At 38.8% G+C, this 18,453-nt stretch overlaps 2 protein-coding genes across 2 annotated transcripts in view; one reads left to right on the top strand and one right to left on the bottom strand.

Annotated features, from left to right (window-relative positions):
- The first annotated feature begins 1 nt into the window (after window position 1).
- Window positions 2-3,615, top strand: PTRHD1 (peptidyl-tRNA hydrolase domain containing 1). Its single transcript, XM_026715952.2, has 2 exons — window positions 2-323; window positions 1,735-3,615. The coding sequence occupies exons 1-2, from the start codon at window positions 120-122 to the stop codon at window positions 1,903-1,905; spliced, it is 375 nt and encodes a 124-aa protein (XP_026571737.1). The 5' UTR covers window positions 2-119; the 3' UTR covers window positions 1,906-3,615.
- Window positions 3,616-6,176: 2,561 nt separating this feature from the next.
- NCOA1 (nuclear receptor coactivator 1) overlaps window positions 6,177-18,453 on the bottom strand; it is a 282,196-nt gene continuing 269,919 nt past the window's right edge. The window contains 6 exon segments of the mRNA XM_026715989.2: window positions 6,177-7,624; window positions 12,739-12,825; window positions 15,548-15,731; window positions 16,342-16,516; window positions 17,379-17,577; window positions 17,579-17,782. Of these exon segments, the coding sequence (XP_026571774.1) occupies window positions 7,457-7,624; window positions 12,739-12,825; window positions 15,548-15,731; window positions 16,342-16,516; window positions 17,379-17,577; window positions 17,579-17,782 (1,017 nt within the window). The 3' untranslated portion in view covers window positions 6,177-7,456.

The following is an 18,453-nucleotide window of genomic DNA, read 5'->3' as shown; positions in this document are numbered from 1 at the left end:
TACAACAAGATGGCGAACTCCACATCTTAGATGGTTCTCTTGTACGGAAACGGGGCGGCTCGCTTTGTTTATCTTTCCCCAGAGCTCCTCTAAGGAACGACCCAATTTCCGGCTTGAGGATGGCGGCGGCGGTGCGGCGCTCTTTGGTGCAATACGTGGTGCTGAGGGGCGACTTGTTACGCGAGCCTTTCTCGTGGCCGTTGGGGGCCTCGGTGGCTCAGGCCTGCCACGCGGCCTTGGCCGTGGTCCACGCGTACTACGAGCATCCAGACACCGTGGATTATCTAGCCCAGGATGGCAGCATGAGGACCGTGGTGCTGGAGGTGAGCATTAACTAACAGTGTTTCTCGACCTTGGCAAATTGAAGATTCGGGGAGGGGGGGACTCCAATTCCCAGAATTCCCCAGCCAGGCTGGGGAATTCTGGGAATTGGAGTCCCCCCATCTTCAACTTGTCAAGCTTGAGGAACACCAACCTAGCTGACAGGACGACTCCCTTTGGGTGGGCTTTGCTGATTGACAGGCACAGAGAACTGGGGTCTTTGGATAGGCGCTTCATTAAGAGCGCAGACAAAACCTTCAAATCCACAGACCAGCCTTGCAAAACTGGTGGTATGGATGCTACTGTATTAAACTGCGAATAAGAAACCTGCTGTTTAAAAGGTTTCACGTGCGTGATCCTGGTTTCTGCGAACGAACTTTTCGCCAAACCGATGCTCCCTATATTTGTTGTTTTTTCCTCATTTTCAACCGGTTGGGTTGAGACGTTAGTCTTGAAAGTGCCATGAAGATGCAGAGACATCTGCAATTTCTTCCCAATTACAGCGTGCATCACAGCACAATATTAAGACATAGAAGTCAATGCATTTGTATGGATTGGGTCTTTGTTGTAAGTGCATTTAGATTTGCAGTTGTTTCTGTTTTCGCAAGCCTAAACAGGTGCTGCTTTGGAGGACAGTTACTGTACTGGAAAAGGGTTTCTGACCAATCAGACTACTGATTTTTTTTTCTAGAATGGGCTTTAACCGTAAAAGGGAATAGCAAGAGCATAAATGGAAATGCAATCTGATTATTGAATAAATACATAGATTTCTGGCCATGATGTTCTGTAATCTAATAGATCAGTTTGGAATTCAACATAATCACCCCCCCCCCATTTTCTGGGAAAAACCCCCAAATCTTTGTGAATTAGGGGGTTCTAATTAGCAAAGTTGCATTCAGGAAATTGGGCATTTGGATCCAAGCCTTTGCATTGTAGCATTGATTATATCCAAGTGATGGAGGAAAGGAATGGACAGATAAAATCTGTGTGGTGCTACCTTTAATGCATATTCTGCTTCAAGAGCTCCTGGGAGATATGTGTGTGTGTGTGTGTGTATATAAAACACTTGTCACCAGTTGCTAATCCATTAAGATGCAGTGACACCTGTAATTTCTTCCCAATTACAGCCTATGCATCACAGCACAATATATAATTCAATAAATTTGTATGGACTGGATCTTTGTTGTAAGTACATTTAGATTTGCGGTTATTGCCATCTTTGATAATTATCTTCAAAACAGCAGTTTCTTAGAGTTTACTATAAAAAGTACAGTTGGTGTTTTTTGCAGTTTTCAGTTAACCAGATAATTTTGTGGGTTGCTGGTCATTTTAGCTTTAGCAAGACAGAGGCTACAAATGAATGCTATAGCAATACTTGATTCTATATTGCACTGAGATTTTTTTTCTTCTTAGGCTCCAGATGAGTGTGCCTTGAGTACATTAGCAGAGAGACTGCAACAGAATGGCATTGATCATAAAGTCTGGATAGAACAACCAGAAAACATAGCTACTTGCATTGCCCTCCGTCCCTACCAGAAGGAGCACGTACATCATCATCTAAAGAATTTCAAACTCTTGAAATGATCTTTTTCCTCTGCAGCCTTGAACAAAGTTGGGTTTTTTTCACAGGTTCTCTTTACAATATACTAGGACCATCGTGACATGCAAGAATTTACTTCAATCAGAGTATTTCATAAATGTACTAAAAATAATGGATTCATATTAGGAGGCAAGGCATCCCATGGTATGGCATAAGATAACTTTCTCAATTTAAGGTGAAAGTTTGGATGCCTTAATATTATTAAAGAGGGGATTCAGGGTATTAAACCAGCCAGAGTTGCTTTATTGATGAGATGGTTGGCATATAAATTTAATAAATAATTGTTCCTCGGATTTCATTGCTTATTCAGATATATTTATATTAGGAAATAATATTTGGGGTAGCAAAATATTCTAGTTTCTTTTATCTGCACTAATAATATAGTGGTAGTTCACAGATGCAGAAAGAACCCTTCTGAGCTTTTAGAAACCTTTTGACAAAATCTCACTAAAACATCAAATTCATGAATAAAGATGAAGGGTTCTCTTATGAACACTCTGTTACATGTGTTAAAAAAATAGCTTCAATAATTTTGAGATCTGCGTTTTTAAATTTATTTACAAATATAGTTAGGGAGCAGTGATAACATCAGGATGATAGAAATGAATTTCAAAGCGCTCCAAAGAGACATCTCGTAGGTGAATGTGAACAGAATGTTAAGTATGCTTCTATTTAGTAAGGTTTGATACTGTAGAAGTGTGCTATGCACTACAGGTGAGCAATGGGATATCCAGAATAAGCAAAAGAAAGAATTCCTTTGCCTGATATATAGTAAAAGTATAGAATTTTCATCTTCAACTTGAATCTAATGTTGAAAAGGAATTAGACAAACTCATGGAGACTCTTACTATGTTTGCATGATATATTTGTAATTTAATCATAACTGAATCAATTGAATCAATTTGGTATATTTGCATTGGCCCATGAAACTAGATCTGTTCATTCAATACACTAGGCTAAAATGTCATTGGGACCATTCATTATTCAATCCATTATATAAATGCAGTCAGTGGCCTCTGTTCATAAAGTTTTTTGCTGTTGCCAGTATCAGTAGTGACATAATTTGTAAATACCATTGCTGGGAAGCAATAGGAAAAAAGATCTGTTTTCCTCTAAGCCTTCCTTTTAGTCTTCATTTTGATTGGTTATTATGGGAAGAATGCTGGTGGATTGGTAAATTTGCACTCTAATATTGCTCTTCTAGATCAGATAAGTCTGTTTAAATTAGGCTGGATTTTTACAACTCAATGAATTATAAACTAGTGAATTACATTTTAGCCTAATGTATGGGAAGCAGGAGGAGGTAGCAATAGCAATATCAGTCAGACTTCTATACCGCTTCACAGTGCTTTTACAATCCTCTCTAAGCAGTTTACAAAGTCAGCATATTGCCCCCAACAATCTGGGATCTCATTTTGGACCTCACCTTGGAAGGATAGAAGGCTAAGTCAACTTGAGCCTGGTGAGATTTGAACTGCCAAATTGCAGTAGTCAGCAGAAGTAGCCTGCAGAATTGCATTCTAACCACTGCGCCACCATGGCTCTTAGGTATCTATCCTTTGTTCTCTAAAGCAGAAAAATATTTCTGCAAAGACTTTAAAGGCATGTAATCCATGTTAAAGTTATTTTGACTTTATACTGTATATCCCAAGTGAATGTATTGAATAATGCACTTTAAAGATTCCATATTGAAATCACAGTTTGTGTTGAAGTATCTTATTAGCATCCTGGTGAAAAAAAGTATGGCTTTATTATGGCTGTGGTTTGGGGCTTCTTTCACAGCCACTCAGCAGTACCAGGATTGGCTAATCAATGGCTGAAAAACAGTTAATTAGATATAGGTGTAATTGGAATTGAATTAGTTAATTATCACTAACTGAAGTGATAACGGTTAGTTTCCAATTCTGTGATAATGTGAATAATAGAAGAGCCAACACATATCTCCAAAAGAGGAGATGGAATTACATTATATGTACACTTCTCCAGAATGCATAAAACCAAGGATGAAAGCCTCCTAGAATACATGTGGGTCAATATAAAAAGAAAAAAGAATGATGTCACAGGCCACCCAACTCAGAGGAAAAAAATTGAACTTTTTGCTACAGTTAATAAATGTGTGTAGGAAACTAACCAGGTTGAGTTTAACTATCCTGACATCAACTGGGAGACAAACTGCATCAAATGGGAGATCAAACAGGTTCCTGACCAACCTAGCTGACAATTTTGTCAGCTCAGATACAGGAGAGAACTAGAAGGACCACCACACTGTACCTAATTCTTACTAACATAAATGACAGAATGGGTTAAATTGCAGGAACATTGGGGGAGAGTGATCATGTCATATTAGAATTTCAACATATAAAAATTTTCAACATATAAAAAATAAAAAACACAAGTAATCCGTCCACTTATGGGAAAAAATGGCAAGGAAGTGACAGGCAGCAAGGATAAAAGAGAGCTGCTTAATTCTTTCTTTGCATCTGTCTGCAGGAAAAAATAGCCAAACCTACCAAAAATAGTACCTTAAAAGGCAGACTAGGAATATCAAATTAAAATACCTCTAGGCAAGAAAATGGTAAAAGAACACTTGTCCATTTAGATGAGTTCAAATCACTTGGCTTTTATGGATTGCATTCCAGAGTTCTTAAAGAGCTGGTAGACATGATTATGGCATCACTGAACTATATATTTCAAAGATCCTGGAGAACTGGAAAAGCACTGATGTAGTGACAACAATTAACCAGTGGAACAGCTTGCCTTCAGAAGTTGTTTGTGCTCCATCGCTGGAGGCTTAAAAAGACACTGGACAGCCATTTGTCTGAAATGTTATATGGTCTGCTTGAGTGGAGGATAGGATTAGAAGACTTCCAAGGTTCCTTCCAACTTCTGTTATTCTGTTACGTTGGCCTGGTTGGAAACATAATTCTAAAAAATAGATCACCAAGGCCCAGTTAGTTATTAGCCTCTTTCAGTTGGCATACATGGAAGTTTACTGAAAAATGTTAAGCCTTTTTCAATTTGCGTAACTGCAACATGGTCGGCATACAAATAAAATAATAATACAAATAAAATCGCTTGCATTCTCCCAGTTACAAGTACCCACATATGTTTAATCAATCAGAATATAGTTGAAAGGGACCTTTGGAGGTATTCTGGTTCCACCCTCTGCTCAAACAGGAGACCCTCATATCATTTCAGACAAGTAGCTGTCCAGTCTCTTAAAAACCTTCAGTGATGAAGCACCCACAACTTCTAAAGGCAAGCTGTTCCACTGGTTAATTTTTCTCCATTAGAAAATTTCTCCTTAATTCCAGGTTGCTTCTATCCTTGATTAATTTCGATCCATTGTTTCTTGTCTTGCCTTCTGGTGCTTAGGAAAATAAGTTAATTCTCTCTTCTTTGTGGCAGCCCCTCAAATACTGGAATACTGCTATTACGTCACCCTAGTCCTATCGAGACTAGCCTGCAACTGTTCTTCGTATGTTTTAGTCTCCAGTCTTTTAATCATCTTAGCTGCTCTTCACTGCACTATTTCCAAAGTCTCAACATCTTTTTTGTAATGTAATGACCAAAAACAGGATGCAGTATTTCAGGTGTGGCCTTACTAAGGTTTTATAAAGCGGCACTAATACTTCATGTGATTTTGATTCTATGCTTCTGTTTATACAACCAAAGATTGTTGCTATTTTTTGAGGACCCCCCCACCCCGCCTTTCAATTTCTTGATATTCTGTTCAAGTACTAACTAGAGACCCAGTCTTGCTTGGCATTTTAAAGATCAGTCAAGATTTGGCTAAGTGCTGTACAGTGCTACATTATTGAGGCATGTTCAGTAGAATAAATGATTTCTTTCTTGATATTTCATCTTGATGCTGGTTGAGTTCTGTAAAACCAAACCCTTGTATGATTAGAGTGGCAAAAGAGCATGCTGGATTTTGATATTTAGTTCAGGTCTGAGCAGTGAACATTCTCTCTTCTAGTTTTTATTTTTTTTTAAATCCATATGGGTAAAATGAAGAGAAAATCTGAACTTTAGAATGCCACGATCTAAGGGCAGATCTCCACATCTTAGAGATACCTTGAATGGTGGTTAGTCACTTGCTGAGCAAACTCTCTTTATTATTAGCCCCATCTTCTCATAATCTGTGTCTCTTCCAGGCTGTCAAAAATCTAAGTTCACCCCCCCTTTTCCAAGCAATAATGCAACATCAGCCATCAGGTTTTGTCTCTTTGTGTTTTAAACTCTTGCAAATTCATTTAACAAAAGCTACACAATTTTATTTTCACACATCAACAAAATTTCAGAAAGAGAGAAAAGAAAGAAATCCCCCACCCCTTCCAAAAGCAATGCTATTTAAGAGCAATCCCCAACTAAAAAGAGAAAGAAATAAATTTATACAAGAAGTCTGAGCTATTTACATTAAAAGGCCTGAGAGGGAAAAAGTATTAACTTGTCTCCCATTCCACAGAGAAACGCCTTTTTTATTATAATCATAATCCATATTATTTTAAATAAGCTACCTTGGCTGTTAAACAGAATTAAAACAAGTGCTGACTGCTCAATTTGAATCTTTTTTAAAAAAATCTACAATAGTGGCCAGAACTACAACTTGAACTTCTGCTGCACTTCCTCCATTTCATTTTTGACAAGAATTGTCTATGGCCCAGTGTCTCTCTTACAAATCCCATGGAAATGGGTGGGATGCACTTGGTGCATTGCTTTCGGAGCCACTTCCTCCTCTCCCTCTAAAAATAATTGCAATTATCCCCCAAATGGATTTACATGTTTTATTTTCAACAATTATATTAGTTTTCATAGGAACTCCCACTTGATTACAAAGACCTCTTTGTCACTAACGAGGCTGTCTATTTACCAGCATAAAACATGAAAAAAAAAACAGTGGGGCAAAATATTTATTATTATTAATATTAATATTATTAATATCATTTTTCTTTAAAACTGACAAACTCACAATTGCTAAGAAAAGCTGACTGCACAAACGAATTGGGGGGCAAGCAGTGAGCGAGGGCGTACATGTTTAAGAACAGCTAAGGAACATCCCTTCCCAAAGAAGAGATGAGCGTGCACAATTATTTGCCCATTCTTGCTTTACTGAAGATGCAAATCAGTGACAGATCCAGCTGAAACTGAGACTTCAACCCCTTTTTCTCCTCCACCTGACAGCCACGTGCCTTCCGTTTTGCTCTCCCACCCCCACCCTCAACCCAACTAGTAATGTCTTTCTGGGAAAAGAAGCCAGCAACTGATTATAAAAATAAGGATAATCTGTAAAATTTGGCTCAATGGTTCTGTCTTGTCACTTTGCTGAAATCCATCTTTGTTTAAAAAACCAAAAGGGAAGGAGGGATTTCCCTCCCCCGCTCCATATACTACAAGAGCTGAAGAATGGCTGCAAGGTTTTGAGATACCAAAAATCTCAGAAAAATATATAATATACATATATATTTATATATATATATATATTTATATATCTGTATGTCATTATTTAAATTTCACATTCCTTTGAAAAGCGGGTTATTCAGTCAGTAGCTGCTGAAGAAGACTTTTCTGCTGGGCTTGTGGGTTCTGAGAGGCTGTGCTGCCTTTCTGTGTATCCACGGAGCCAGGCTGGTTCAGGTAAGGGTCTCCACCCACCAAGTTGACTGTACATTGCACATCAGCAAACACCTGGACCTGCTGCACCTGCCAGGACACAGAAGAGACTGTTAGCCAAGTATGGGAAAAGGCCCCCGGGCAGATGGACTGGGTACTACGATGAAGTGGAAACTCACTAGAGAATTCCTCTAGTCTGTAGTCACCACAGAGAAGGGCTCTTCTGTCTTCTTGCCCTACAAAAAGAAAACCGCTGCACTCATTTGGATCAGAGCTAGGTAAAAGTTCACATCTTCTTGCATTCAAGACAAGATGGGTTACCCTGGAGGTTCCAAGTTTGTTGGGAGGGCGAGGGGAAAGAGGAGGACAACAGGGGGTAGTCTTTTCTTCAAGACCGAGTTTGGTCTAGTGGTTAAGGCATCAGGCTAGAAATCAGGAGACTGAATTCTAGTCCTTTCTTGGGCATGAAAGCCAGCTGAGTGGCTTTGGGCCAGACACTTTCTCTTACTCCAATTCGCCTCACATGCTGCTTGTGGGGAAAATAGGAAGAGGAAGGAGTATTAGATATGTTCGCCACTTTGAGTTATTTATAAAAATATTGAAGGCAGGATAAAACATCTAAAAATAGTCAAAGCTGCAGAATGTTTATGAATGCACGCATGCAGAACCCAGGAACTGGCTGGCAATCAATATTGGGAATCCTGAATAGTATGGAGAAATAGTGCTAAGAAATATAGCTGGTAATATAGCAGAGTGTATGACATTAAAAGTAACGGACTCAGAATGTTGTAACATTTAAAAATAAAATTTCATCGTTATTTAAATCTGTTGTTAAGTAAATTCTTACTCCAGATGTATAAATTATGCAAGTCCTGGAAATTGTATACATGGGTATAAACACAGTCTTTGCATGCATTTAGCACAGAGTATAAAATGTTTCAATTAAAGTACCTTAATAAATTTTATAACAGACCTGAAAAGTAAGCCAACATGTTTACATTCAGGCTAATCTACCTAATAGGCCCATATCTGGAATTTAGTTCAGATTACAAGAAAAATATTTATCACTAAACTTATGCAAATTTGTTTTAGCAGGCTGTCTATTTATCAACTTCCCTGTGAAAAAGCCTACAAATATTGACTGTCTCCAAAGTAAATTTATTTTTTAAATAGATATGCTTTCTATTGATTGCAAACCACTTCAAGAAGTTAAATAGGAAGCAGTTTACATACATTTCGGGAAAATCAGTGTATACATTGCTTCACTGTATGCATGTCATTTCTGTCCCAAAGTCAGTGTGAACATCCACATTGTTGAAATTCTGTTTTCACTGCAAAAAAATATTGAAGGCTAAAAACTGACACCTATTTTAAAAGTTAGCATTTCCAGCTGGAACTAAGCACAGAGCATCTGCTTGTAATACAACCTACACATCAAATTGCAACTAGCCAAGAGGGTACCCTACAATGAACCTGCCAAGATGCTAGTGATAAGCCAGGTTTTCTTGGCTGCTTCCACTCCATTATGGAATGGGCTTGCAAATCCATTAAGAATGGCCTAAAATCCATTTTGGATTTTATGATGTTATGATTTGTGGGATTATTGTGTTTGTTGACTGTTTACACAGTACAGTATCCTCTTCATCTCAAGAGTCTTGAAAGCCTCTCAGCATTTAATAAAAAATCTCCCTCACTGGTGTTTTCTATATATACTGAATTATAATTCTCATCTTTGTTAACAGCATGCCAATTTAACAGAGTACCAAGTTAGGAATGATTATTATTTTATATAGTACTGATAAAAGTAGCAAGCAGCAATGGATGGAAACTTATTGAGGGAGATCCAACCTGGAAGGAATTTCCTGACAGCAGATAACAGATAATCAGAGTTGGAAGGGACCTTATAGGTCATCTAGTCCACGCCCCCGCCCAAGCGGGAGACCCTTTACCATTTCTGACAAATGGCAGTCCAATCTCTTCTTGAAAGTCTCAAGTGATGATGCTCCCACAACTACTTCTTTAAAAAAAACTTTATTGATTATAGAACTAAAATATCAAAAGTTGCTCCCACAATTTCTGAGGGCAAGCTGTTCCATTGGTTGATTGTTCTCACTGTCAGAAAGTTTCTCCTTATTTCCAAGTTAACAGTGAGAATGATGAATCAATGGAACAATTTGCTCTTAGAATTGTGGGTACTCCATTGCTGGAGGTTTTCAAGAAGATTGGACAACCATTTATCTGGGATTGTATAAGATCTCCTGCCTTGAGCAGGGAGTCAGATTAGAAGACCTCCAAGCCCTAGATTCTATGATTCGAAGTACTTCTTGGTTTATGGGTGCACCTGAATATGAAGCATGCATAATCTGAAGTATTGCTAGTTTGACTTCTCTGATCTCAATCCTGGTCATAAATCTCACAGTCCCCATATGTCTATGCAAGTATTATTCCTCATAGGTTGAAACTCTGGCAAAGAGTCATCTGGCAAAGCTAATAGAACAAACAAAACACCTTTGGGATCATCCATGTAAGTATTAAACAGATAAATGAAGGAGGTATTATAGTAGTTGAAGTTATCACATGACATTACTTTGAATACCCATTTGCTACAGATGGGTTTAGACAGCACTGATCTTTTGCATAAAGAATAAGCAGGTAGTATAATAAACATCAAGATTCATTTTTCATCCACTATTGAAATAGAGAACAGTTTCAGGGACTCAGTAGTAGTTTTTCTACTTTGAAAGTGGGTCTTTGCTTTCCTTAAGCTTTAGTGAAGAATCTCCATATTTTTGGAACAAGGATATACTAAGGTTCATAGATTCATACAATACCAAAATCAAATGCATCTTATCATGCTACAATTGGTATGGGAACCCAAACATTGATGATAAAATAGCATGCTTGTATGCATTGGGGAAATGAGACTCTCATTTGTTGTGCAATCTGTGCACGTCTCTGCTATCCAGGTAAAATGAAGAAACACATCTTTAAATATTGAATTCTTGAAAGGACTTCAGATTGCATATAATAAAACTAGTATCTTAATGGAGGCTTCAGTCAGTCATGATGAAGGACTAATTAACTCAGCAGATTGTGTTGAATCTCACTAGGTAATAAAGGTATCTGATAACTATTGCTTACACCAGCTTTTTCCAACCTGGTGCCATATCTTCTAATTAGAATTCCCAATCAATAGGGAGCTATCAAGCTGAGAAAGGCTGTCTTACATTGTTTTAAAGCCACAAAAGAATGCTGAAAAACTCTTCCATGAAAAAAATCCCACTCATAAGCAATGGCAGTTAATCAAATCAATTCCATGAAAAAATAAGTTTAAAATATTTGGATTATTAATTCATTAAAAATATGACGGCAAGAATTGGATTTAACATAGTCAATTTAAATTAGAATATGACTTCTAATAAATTAGCATTCAAAGCTCTGGTAATGTTCATTCCATTTTATATCAAAATTTTGGCCCTTTTTAAAAATGAAGCAGCAGCTAGAATTTTTAGGTTCATTATCTGTTGAACCATTACTGGTGGTTGTTCTAAAACAAACTCCTTTTTCTGTTCTAAGAGGTAATTATGCTAAAAGAAAGCCAAGGAAGAACAATTGTTTAGAGACATAAAATGAAGTTCTTGTTTCCCTTTTCATCAAATGTAGCCGATGTCATGGAAGTGCTGAAATGGTAATTTGGGATTCATAATAGACTAGGATGAAGGCTAATAAACAGAAACTCAAATCTTGGCAAAATTGAACTTACTGTTGGTCAACAGAGCATCTACCTTGTAAATTGGGATGTGTTTTCCTCCTGCATTATGGAACAGTTTACAACCTGAAGATGCTACCTGTTGTTTTTATTATGCTTGTGGTGATTTTTCAGTAGATTTCTCATAGATTTTTTAATCTATTATTTGGATTATTGCATAATGTTGTTTGTTATGATTCCCCTGACAACAGTAGGAAATTCCACTTAGTGCAAAATGGCAGATTGGGCATATGGAGCTAATTCCAGTCTTCAATAGCAAGCAGTATTGACTTCCAAGTCTCTGATCTTTAAAGTTTTCCTTGTGACCAAGTCCCCCTGCTTAGATGTTACGATTGTCTTCAGAGACTGTTCCTCAGGTTTTTGCAGTTGCTTAAGAATATTACCTTCTGTTTTACAGTCCTTTATCTCCGGAATGCTCTGCTTGGATAGGTTGACTTAACTATTAATTGTATTTTGGGTTCAGGATGAAAGTTTAAAAACTCAAATTTTAGAGTGTTATAAAGGAGAATTTCAGGTGGCATTGCTCTTCTAGCTATTCAGTTTTCATCATTTATTGCATTTGCAATTACTGATAAGAATTATTGATTCTAGTGACCTTATAGGAACTGATGGACTGCCTGACTCAAGAGTACAGATTCAGTTTTAGCTTTTGCCACTTGTAAGTTTTCCCGAATCACGTATTCTACTGGGAACAATTCTTGTGTCCTGATGCATCATAAACCAAATTTATAGCCAAGAAATGGAGGTTTATGTTTCCTTGAGATTTAGAAAGGGCATGTCTGATTTCACAAAACAGGAAAGAGAAATTCGCCGATTACAAACAATAGCCTTAGCATTTGGACTTATATACTGCTTTACAGTGTTTTACAGCCATCTCTAAGTGGTTTACAGAGTCAGCATATTGCTCTCAACAATCTGGGCCCTCATTTTACCGACCTCAGAAGGATGGAAGGCTGAGTCAACCTTGAGCAGGTCAGGATTGAACTCCTGGCAGTGGAATGCAGAGGTAGCCTGTAATACTGTATTCTAACCACTGCACCATTACGGCTCATTAAAAATATTATAAATAAAACCAGTATGCCCCTATTTGTACATAGAGCAGCTCCAAAGCCACATAGCAGAACAAGGTGCTAGCACTGTCTAAAAAATCAGAAGAATCTTACGGGTAGGCTTTTGCTTTACAAAATCATCTTTCAAGGAAATTTTCACTCAACATTAAACAAAACTAAACAAACTATGTCCCAATGCAAAACCTAGGATGGGTAAAGGATGTCTGCTTTCAATCAGCCTTTGTGAAGTTTTTTTTGGAACTCAATTGGCTCTGTTGTTTGTGGGCAGGATCCTACCGTCTCTTTGAGAATATTCTCAAAGGCAGTGCAAGGCAACCATTTTAAATTTTCCCAACAGAGTTCTGCCTTAGGAATGTCTTACTGACCTGTGCTCCATCTGCTTCTGTTTTCAAAAGATCAGATGAAAGTTGGTTGCAATAAAGACCGGTGGGTCTGAGAGCTGGATCGTTTACCTGAAAACAATATCAACAAGACAACAAGTCATCAGCACAAGTTGAAAACTTAGAAATTGTTTTAATAGCCTTGTCACAGGAAAAGGGATATCAGTGAAAAGTCAAAGGCATCATCTCAGATGACCAATTCACTACAAACATCTGTCTTCCCTGGCTTGAGGAAAAGCTTTGCATATGGTATCTGGACAGAAAATGCAAGTTAGGGCAGTGCTTGATAACAAAAACAATATTCGTTGATCAGGTTTGTTCTGAACGGTTCCTATTTTAAATACAATCAACATCTTAGGTCTGAACTTACTCATGTATTTATTATGGTGATTTTATGCCCCATTAAACTGGCCAACTCTAGACAACTTTAAAAAATGGTCAAAATACAGCAAAACAGTGGAGAGGATGGATGTCTTTAGAATAAAAGAAGCAGAGGACTGGGAGGACCTTAAATGTCTTCTAGTCCAACTCCCTGACCAAGGCAGGAATTCTTTGTCTTCAAAAGTATTTTGGCTCATTTATTTATTTATTTAAATTAAATTTATATGCCGTCCATGTCACTCTTGAAGTGATTCTGGGCAGTTAAACCACTCAGTGGGAGTTAAACATTAAGCATTCCTCCTTGCTGTTTATAGGCCTGTGCTGAATGTGGAAGAGAAGCACACACTGAGTAAATCTTCTGGGCAAATTCTATATTTGCTTTACAAGCCTGACAAAGACCAAGAGCACCTTAAATCTTCAAAAGTGAATGCTGAATTCCTAATGTATAACTAAAGAGGTTTTTTTACCCTCAGCTTAGATTTAAGATATGCTATGTGGCAAAAGCTGTAAAACCTTAGAACATGTAACATTCATGTCGTATCTTAAATCTACTAAATACTTCAGCAGAACTGGATCTGTTATCTTGAACATCTAAAAACTTTACAGTAAGGAATAGAAGATATCAAGGGTCAGATTTCCAAGGCTAAAAACCAGAATGTGCTAATTTAGACCTATTTATATATTAAACTTAATCCATAATCTCAAATACCTATGTAGCTGCAGTTAGGCTTACTTTACTTAATCTGGCTTTCACTTCCAGATGACCACTGAATGAGAGATGAGAGATAAAGAGATAAAATTCAACCTCTGCTGCCATCGAAGAAGTTACCTGAATTTTTGCACCTGAGATATGTAGGTGCAATAAGCAGTAAATGTGGACATTCTGCACATAACAAGGATGTTGCTATTCCTACAGCTCAAGCCTGTTGCTGCTTGTGTTGGCCAACAGGATGGGTTTTTGGAGACCAGCACAGTTTTCTGATTTTAGGAGGTATGCCCACCAACTAAGATGTCTCCTCCCCAGGTGTGGGATTCAAATGTTTTAATAACCAGTTCTGTGGGCGTGGCTTAGGTGGTGGGTGTGGCTTGGTGGTCATGTGATTCAGTGGACATGGCTTGGTGGTCATGTTATTGGCTGGGTCTGGCCAACTCAGTATCATTCACATTGAGGCATGCATCTCCTCGCCTGGCCTCTCACGACTGTGGGGATGTTGCAACAGTCGTAAGTGTGAAAAATGGTCATTAGTCACTTTTTTCAGTGCCATTGTAACTTTGAATGGTCACTCCACACAAGCAAAGTACCAGCAAAGGAGGGGGAAAAAACTCCAGAGAAGTTCCTGAGACAGGAAGTCTAGTCCTGCCAAGAATGTAATAAGACAGAGAGGCAGTTTCTGTAAGCAACACCAGAATGTTTCCTTCCTGCCTTCCTTACAGGATTAGGCCAATAATTTCTTCTAACAACCGGTTCTCTGAACTGCTTAGAATGTTAACAACCAGTTCTAGCAAATAGGTGCGAACTGGTAGAATCCCACCCCTGCTCCTCCCCAATTGGGACATCTTGTCACCCCAACAGAGTAGATTGTTTAGCATTTCTTCTGGCTTTCTACTTCTCTCCAGTCTCCCAGAAGTTTTCTTCCTGTTGGTAGAAGAGGAAAAATGGCTCTTCTTTTTTGCCCTGTGCCCTCTCCATGTCACTTTGCAGCTATTTGTCAGTTTATCCCAGACATTTGCTGGGTGTAGGAGGGTTCCTCACTGAAAATGGAGTTCTGACCTTGAGTCAGACCAGATGTGAGCACCTTAGTGTGATACTCATATTTATATATATAAATGTCAATAACAGAATAACAGAGTTGAAGGGACCTTGGAGGTATTCTAGTCCAGGTGTTCTGCTCAAACGAGAGACCTTATATCATTCCAGACAAGTGGCTGTCCAGACTTTTCTTAAAAGCATCCAGTGATGGAGTAACCACAACTTCTGAAGGCAAGCCATTCCACTAGTTCATTGTTCTCACTTTTAGGATATTTCTCCTTAGTTCTAAGTCGTTTCTCTCTTGATTAGTTTCCATCCATTGCTTTTTGTCTTGCCTTCTGGTGCATTGGAAAATAGGAATGCCCCCCCCGCTCTTCTTTTTGGTAGCTCTCAAATATTGGAACTCTGCTATCCTGTCATCCCTAGTCTTTCTTTTCACTAGACTAGACAATTCCAATTCCTGCAACCGTTCTTCATATGTTTTGGCCTCCAGCCCCCTAATCATCTTTGTTGCTCTTTTCTGCACTCTTTCCAGAGTTTCTACATCTTTATATAATATGCTGATGAAAACTGGATGCCATATTCCAAGTGTGGTCTTATGAAGGGTTAATATTTTTGCTAAGTCCACAAAAGAGGAAGGGAGACACATCTAGATACACTGACCTGCTCAGAGCATAGCTGGTTCATGGCAGGCATCTGCAATGAGTTCATTGGCATCTGCCCAGCCATTGGGTTCATATTCTGGGCACTGGCATTTCCACCGGCCATGGAGACTGTGATGCTCATGTTGTTGTACATTCCCTGCTGAGCTGAAGGGGGCTGAGTCTGCCCAGCCTGGCCATATACACTGCATTTGAAAGAATGAGGCACAAGGAATTACATACTGGGATGGGCTTCATTTGAAACCAGTTCAATTTCAGAAGGATGTTAAGTTGTACTGCGGACAAATTACATTCCCATATTATTCTCATTCTTTTTGTATCAGTTCAGAAAAGCAAAACTAGTTGGTCCAGCCAAAACAGACTTGCTATGATTTATCTGAAATTATGATTTAAAGTGTTTTCCTTCCTTGAATTAATAATAATATTTTAAAAAGAAGAAAGGAAAAAAAGGAGACAGGAAAATCATTTGTGAATTATGCGATGCCTGTTTATAAATGCTAATAACAGTAATCTGACCAGTCCAGCCTAGAAATATTTGGAGGAATACCAGGAAACCAATAATAAAATGAATCAAAGTATAGTTGATTACAGGTTTCAAGGAATGACAACCGTGTGCTCTGAGGAATGGAGCATCAAGGTAGTTCATCACTTTCATCATCCTCAATGCAAACTCTAAGTTGTCTAACTATTGACTAGGAAGGGGTGTCTGGTCAAAAAAATATAAAAAAAGCTTTGCTAAGAGTTGGTATTCAAAAGTTAAACTATGGAGCATCTGTATTTGAGAATCAGGCTTACTTGTTGTTCCCCATAGTTCCTTGCTGCCAGGTCTTCATATCAGGTGACTGATACCCAGGTGTGGGTGGGGCAGACTGCAGCATGGGACTCTGAGATGGAGGGATCTGAGGGGACATCAAAGGACTGCTAGGACTGAGTGATGGGGCAAAAGCAGCTTCACCTTGCTGACCCATTCCTGAAATGAAAACAACAAAAGATAACTGGATAAATTCACAGGATGATGGCAACCACAATCTTTTATGCTGTAAACTTGATTTATTTAAATCAGCACTGGATTAAAATTGGAGCTTGATACACAAGTAGCTACCCATTAACAAGATGTTGACAGAGATGCAAGCATTCTGGAGCCGGTAAGGGTGGAGATGGTGAAGATGTTCATTTAAATCACAAGTATGCAACTTTTCAGACAAGGAGCTCTATTTTGGCTTTTCAGAGATCTGTCAGTTTTAATTAAATGCAGTTAATTAAATATACTTTCATGCAAGCCAAATTAAATAGAATTCACAAGATTTTACACTTCTTCCTCATGTCCCATTTAAGATGATAATATGCTGCTTTTTTTTGGAATTTGTTGCAGTTTTTGGAGTGGGAAAGGGAACCCACACACAAGAATTTTAGAATCTATAGGAGCCATGATGTTGCAGTGGCTAGAATGCAGTATTGCAGGTTAATTCTGCCCACAGCCAGGAGCTTGATCCTGACTGGCTAAAGATTGACTCAGCCTTCCATCCTTCCAAGGTCAGTAAAACGAGGGCCTGGATTGTTGGGGGCAATATGCTGACTCTGTAAACCGCTTAGAGAGGACAGTAAAGCACTGTGAAGTGGTATATAAGTCTAAGTACTATTGCTACATGTAGCTTCAGGTGCCTTTCTTTCTAAGTCATTTTTAACTTTCCAGACAGACTCTTTTATGTGTAGCCAGAAACATGTCAAGAGTTCTCACATTCTGTAATTGTGTCTGCTGACTGAAGTATCACCTTCTCCCCCATTCAGCAAGTCCCAGTGGAGCAAAATTCCCTTAAAAGAATGCGACGCACCTGATCCGGAATACTGGAATATGTTCTGTTGCATCTGTGGGTTCATATTGGAGCCAAACTGTCCTCCGACGCTTCCCATCATCCCTCTGTTCACCAGGTTGTTACGATTAGCTAATGCCACTTCGGGGTTTGGTGCCAGCTGCGAGAAAGGGCTGGTGGAGGTAGGGGGGTTTCCAGGATTCGTACCATAGTTGGGGGGGGAAAGGGAATTGCTGTGGGGGACCCTGGGGAAGGCGCCCAGCTGCCAGCTGCACTGGAACCCCAGCGGAGGGAGGAAGATTGTTCCCAAAGCTTTGCTGTTGTCTCATCAGCATGGCTCTCTGCTGCATAAGTTGCCTCTGTCGATGCTGCTGGCTGTAAAGTTCACGGTGACGCTGAGCCAACATCTGTGCATTCAGAGGGGGCTGAGGAGGAAGAGAAGGAGGAGGAGGAAGAAAACACAACAGTGATGGTGGTACTCAAATGAAAAGCCAGACAACCTCCCCAAAAGGTTGGACATTATCAAGTGTTTTTGTTAGGGAACTTTCACAAAGCTCTCACTATTCACACTCCTCAGTACCCCGTTTTCCACCATTTCTCACACCTCTTTATGCAGAAGTGTAGAGAAAGGGGAACCAACTGCAGTGATATAATGTACATTACCTTGTGTGTACAAACAAAAACAAAAGCTACATTACTGATAAAAACATTAATCCTTGCTTTAGGGGTGGATGCTTGTACAGAATAATTGAAACAGCTCAACCAAGTGAGTCAAACAATGGAAATATACATATTCCTCCATGGCTATTTTTGTTATTCATTATCACATATTCATTTGTGCACTGTTTAAAATCACTTAATTACTTGGATTTTGCCACAACAGAATAGCAACAGTCCTTAAACACCATGGTTTAAGTGGAGGTTCAAAGTATGGAGATAATGTACAGTACCTGTGTGCAGGACAGGGAGTATGGGAACTGCAATTGCTATTATGTTGTGCTCCATGGACACTTATGAAAAGCTACTTCATTATACCATTAGGCTCTTTCTAAACCTAGAATTTTATCATTTAACTATGTATCCATGGAGATTTAAT

Source organism: Pseudonaja textilis, chromosome 1 (genome assembly GCF_049901715.1).
Source record: "Pseudonaja textilis isolate UNSWEBS1 chromosome 1, rPseTex1.2, whole genome shotgun sequence".
Lineage (NCBI taxonomy): Eukaryota > Metazoa > Chordata > Lepidosauria > Squamata > Elapidae > Pseudonaja > Pseudonaja textilis.
This window is presented reverse-complemented; position numbering and strand designations above follow the sequence as displayed.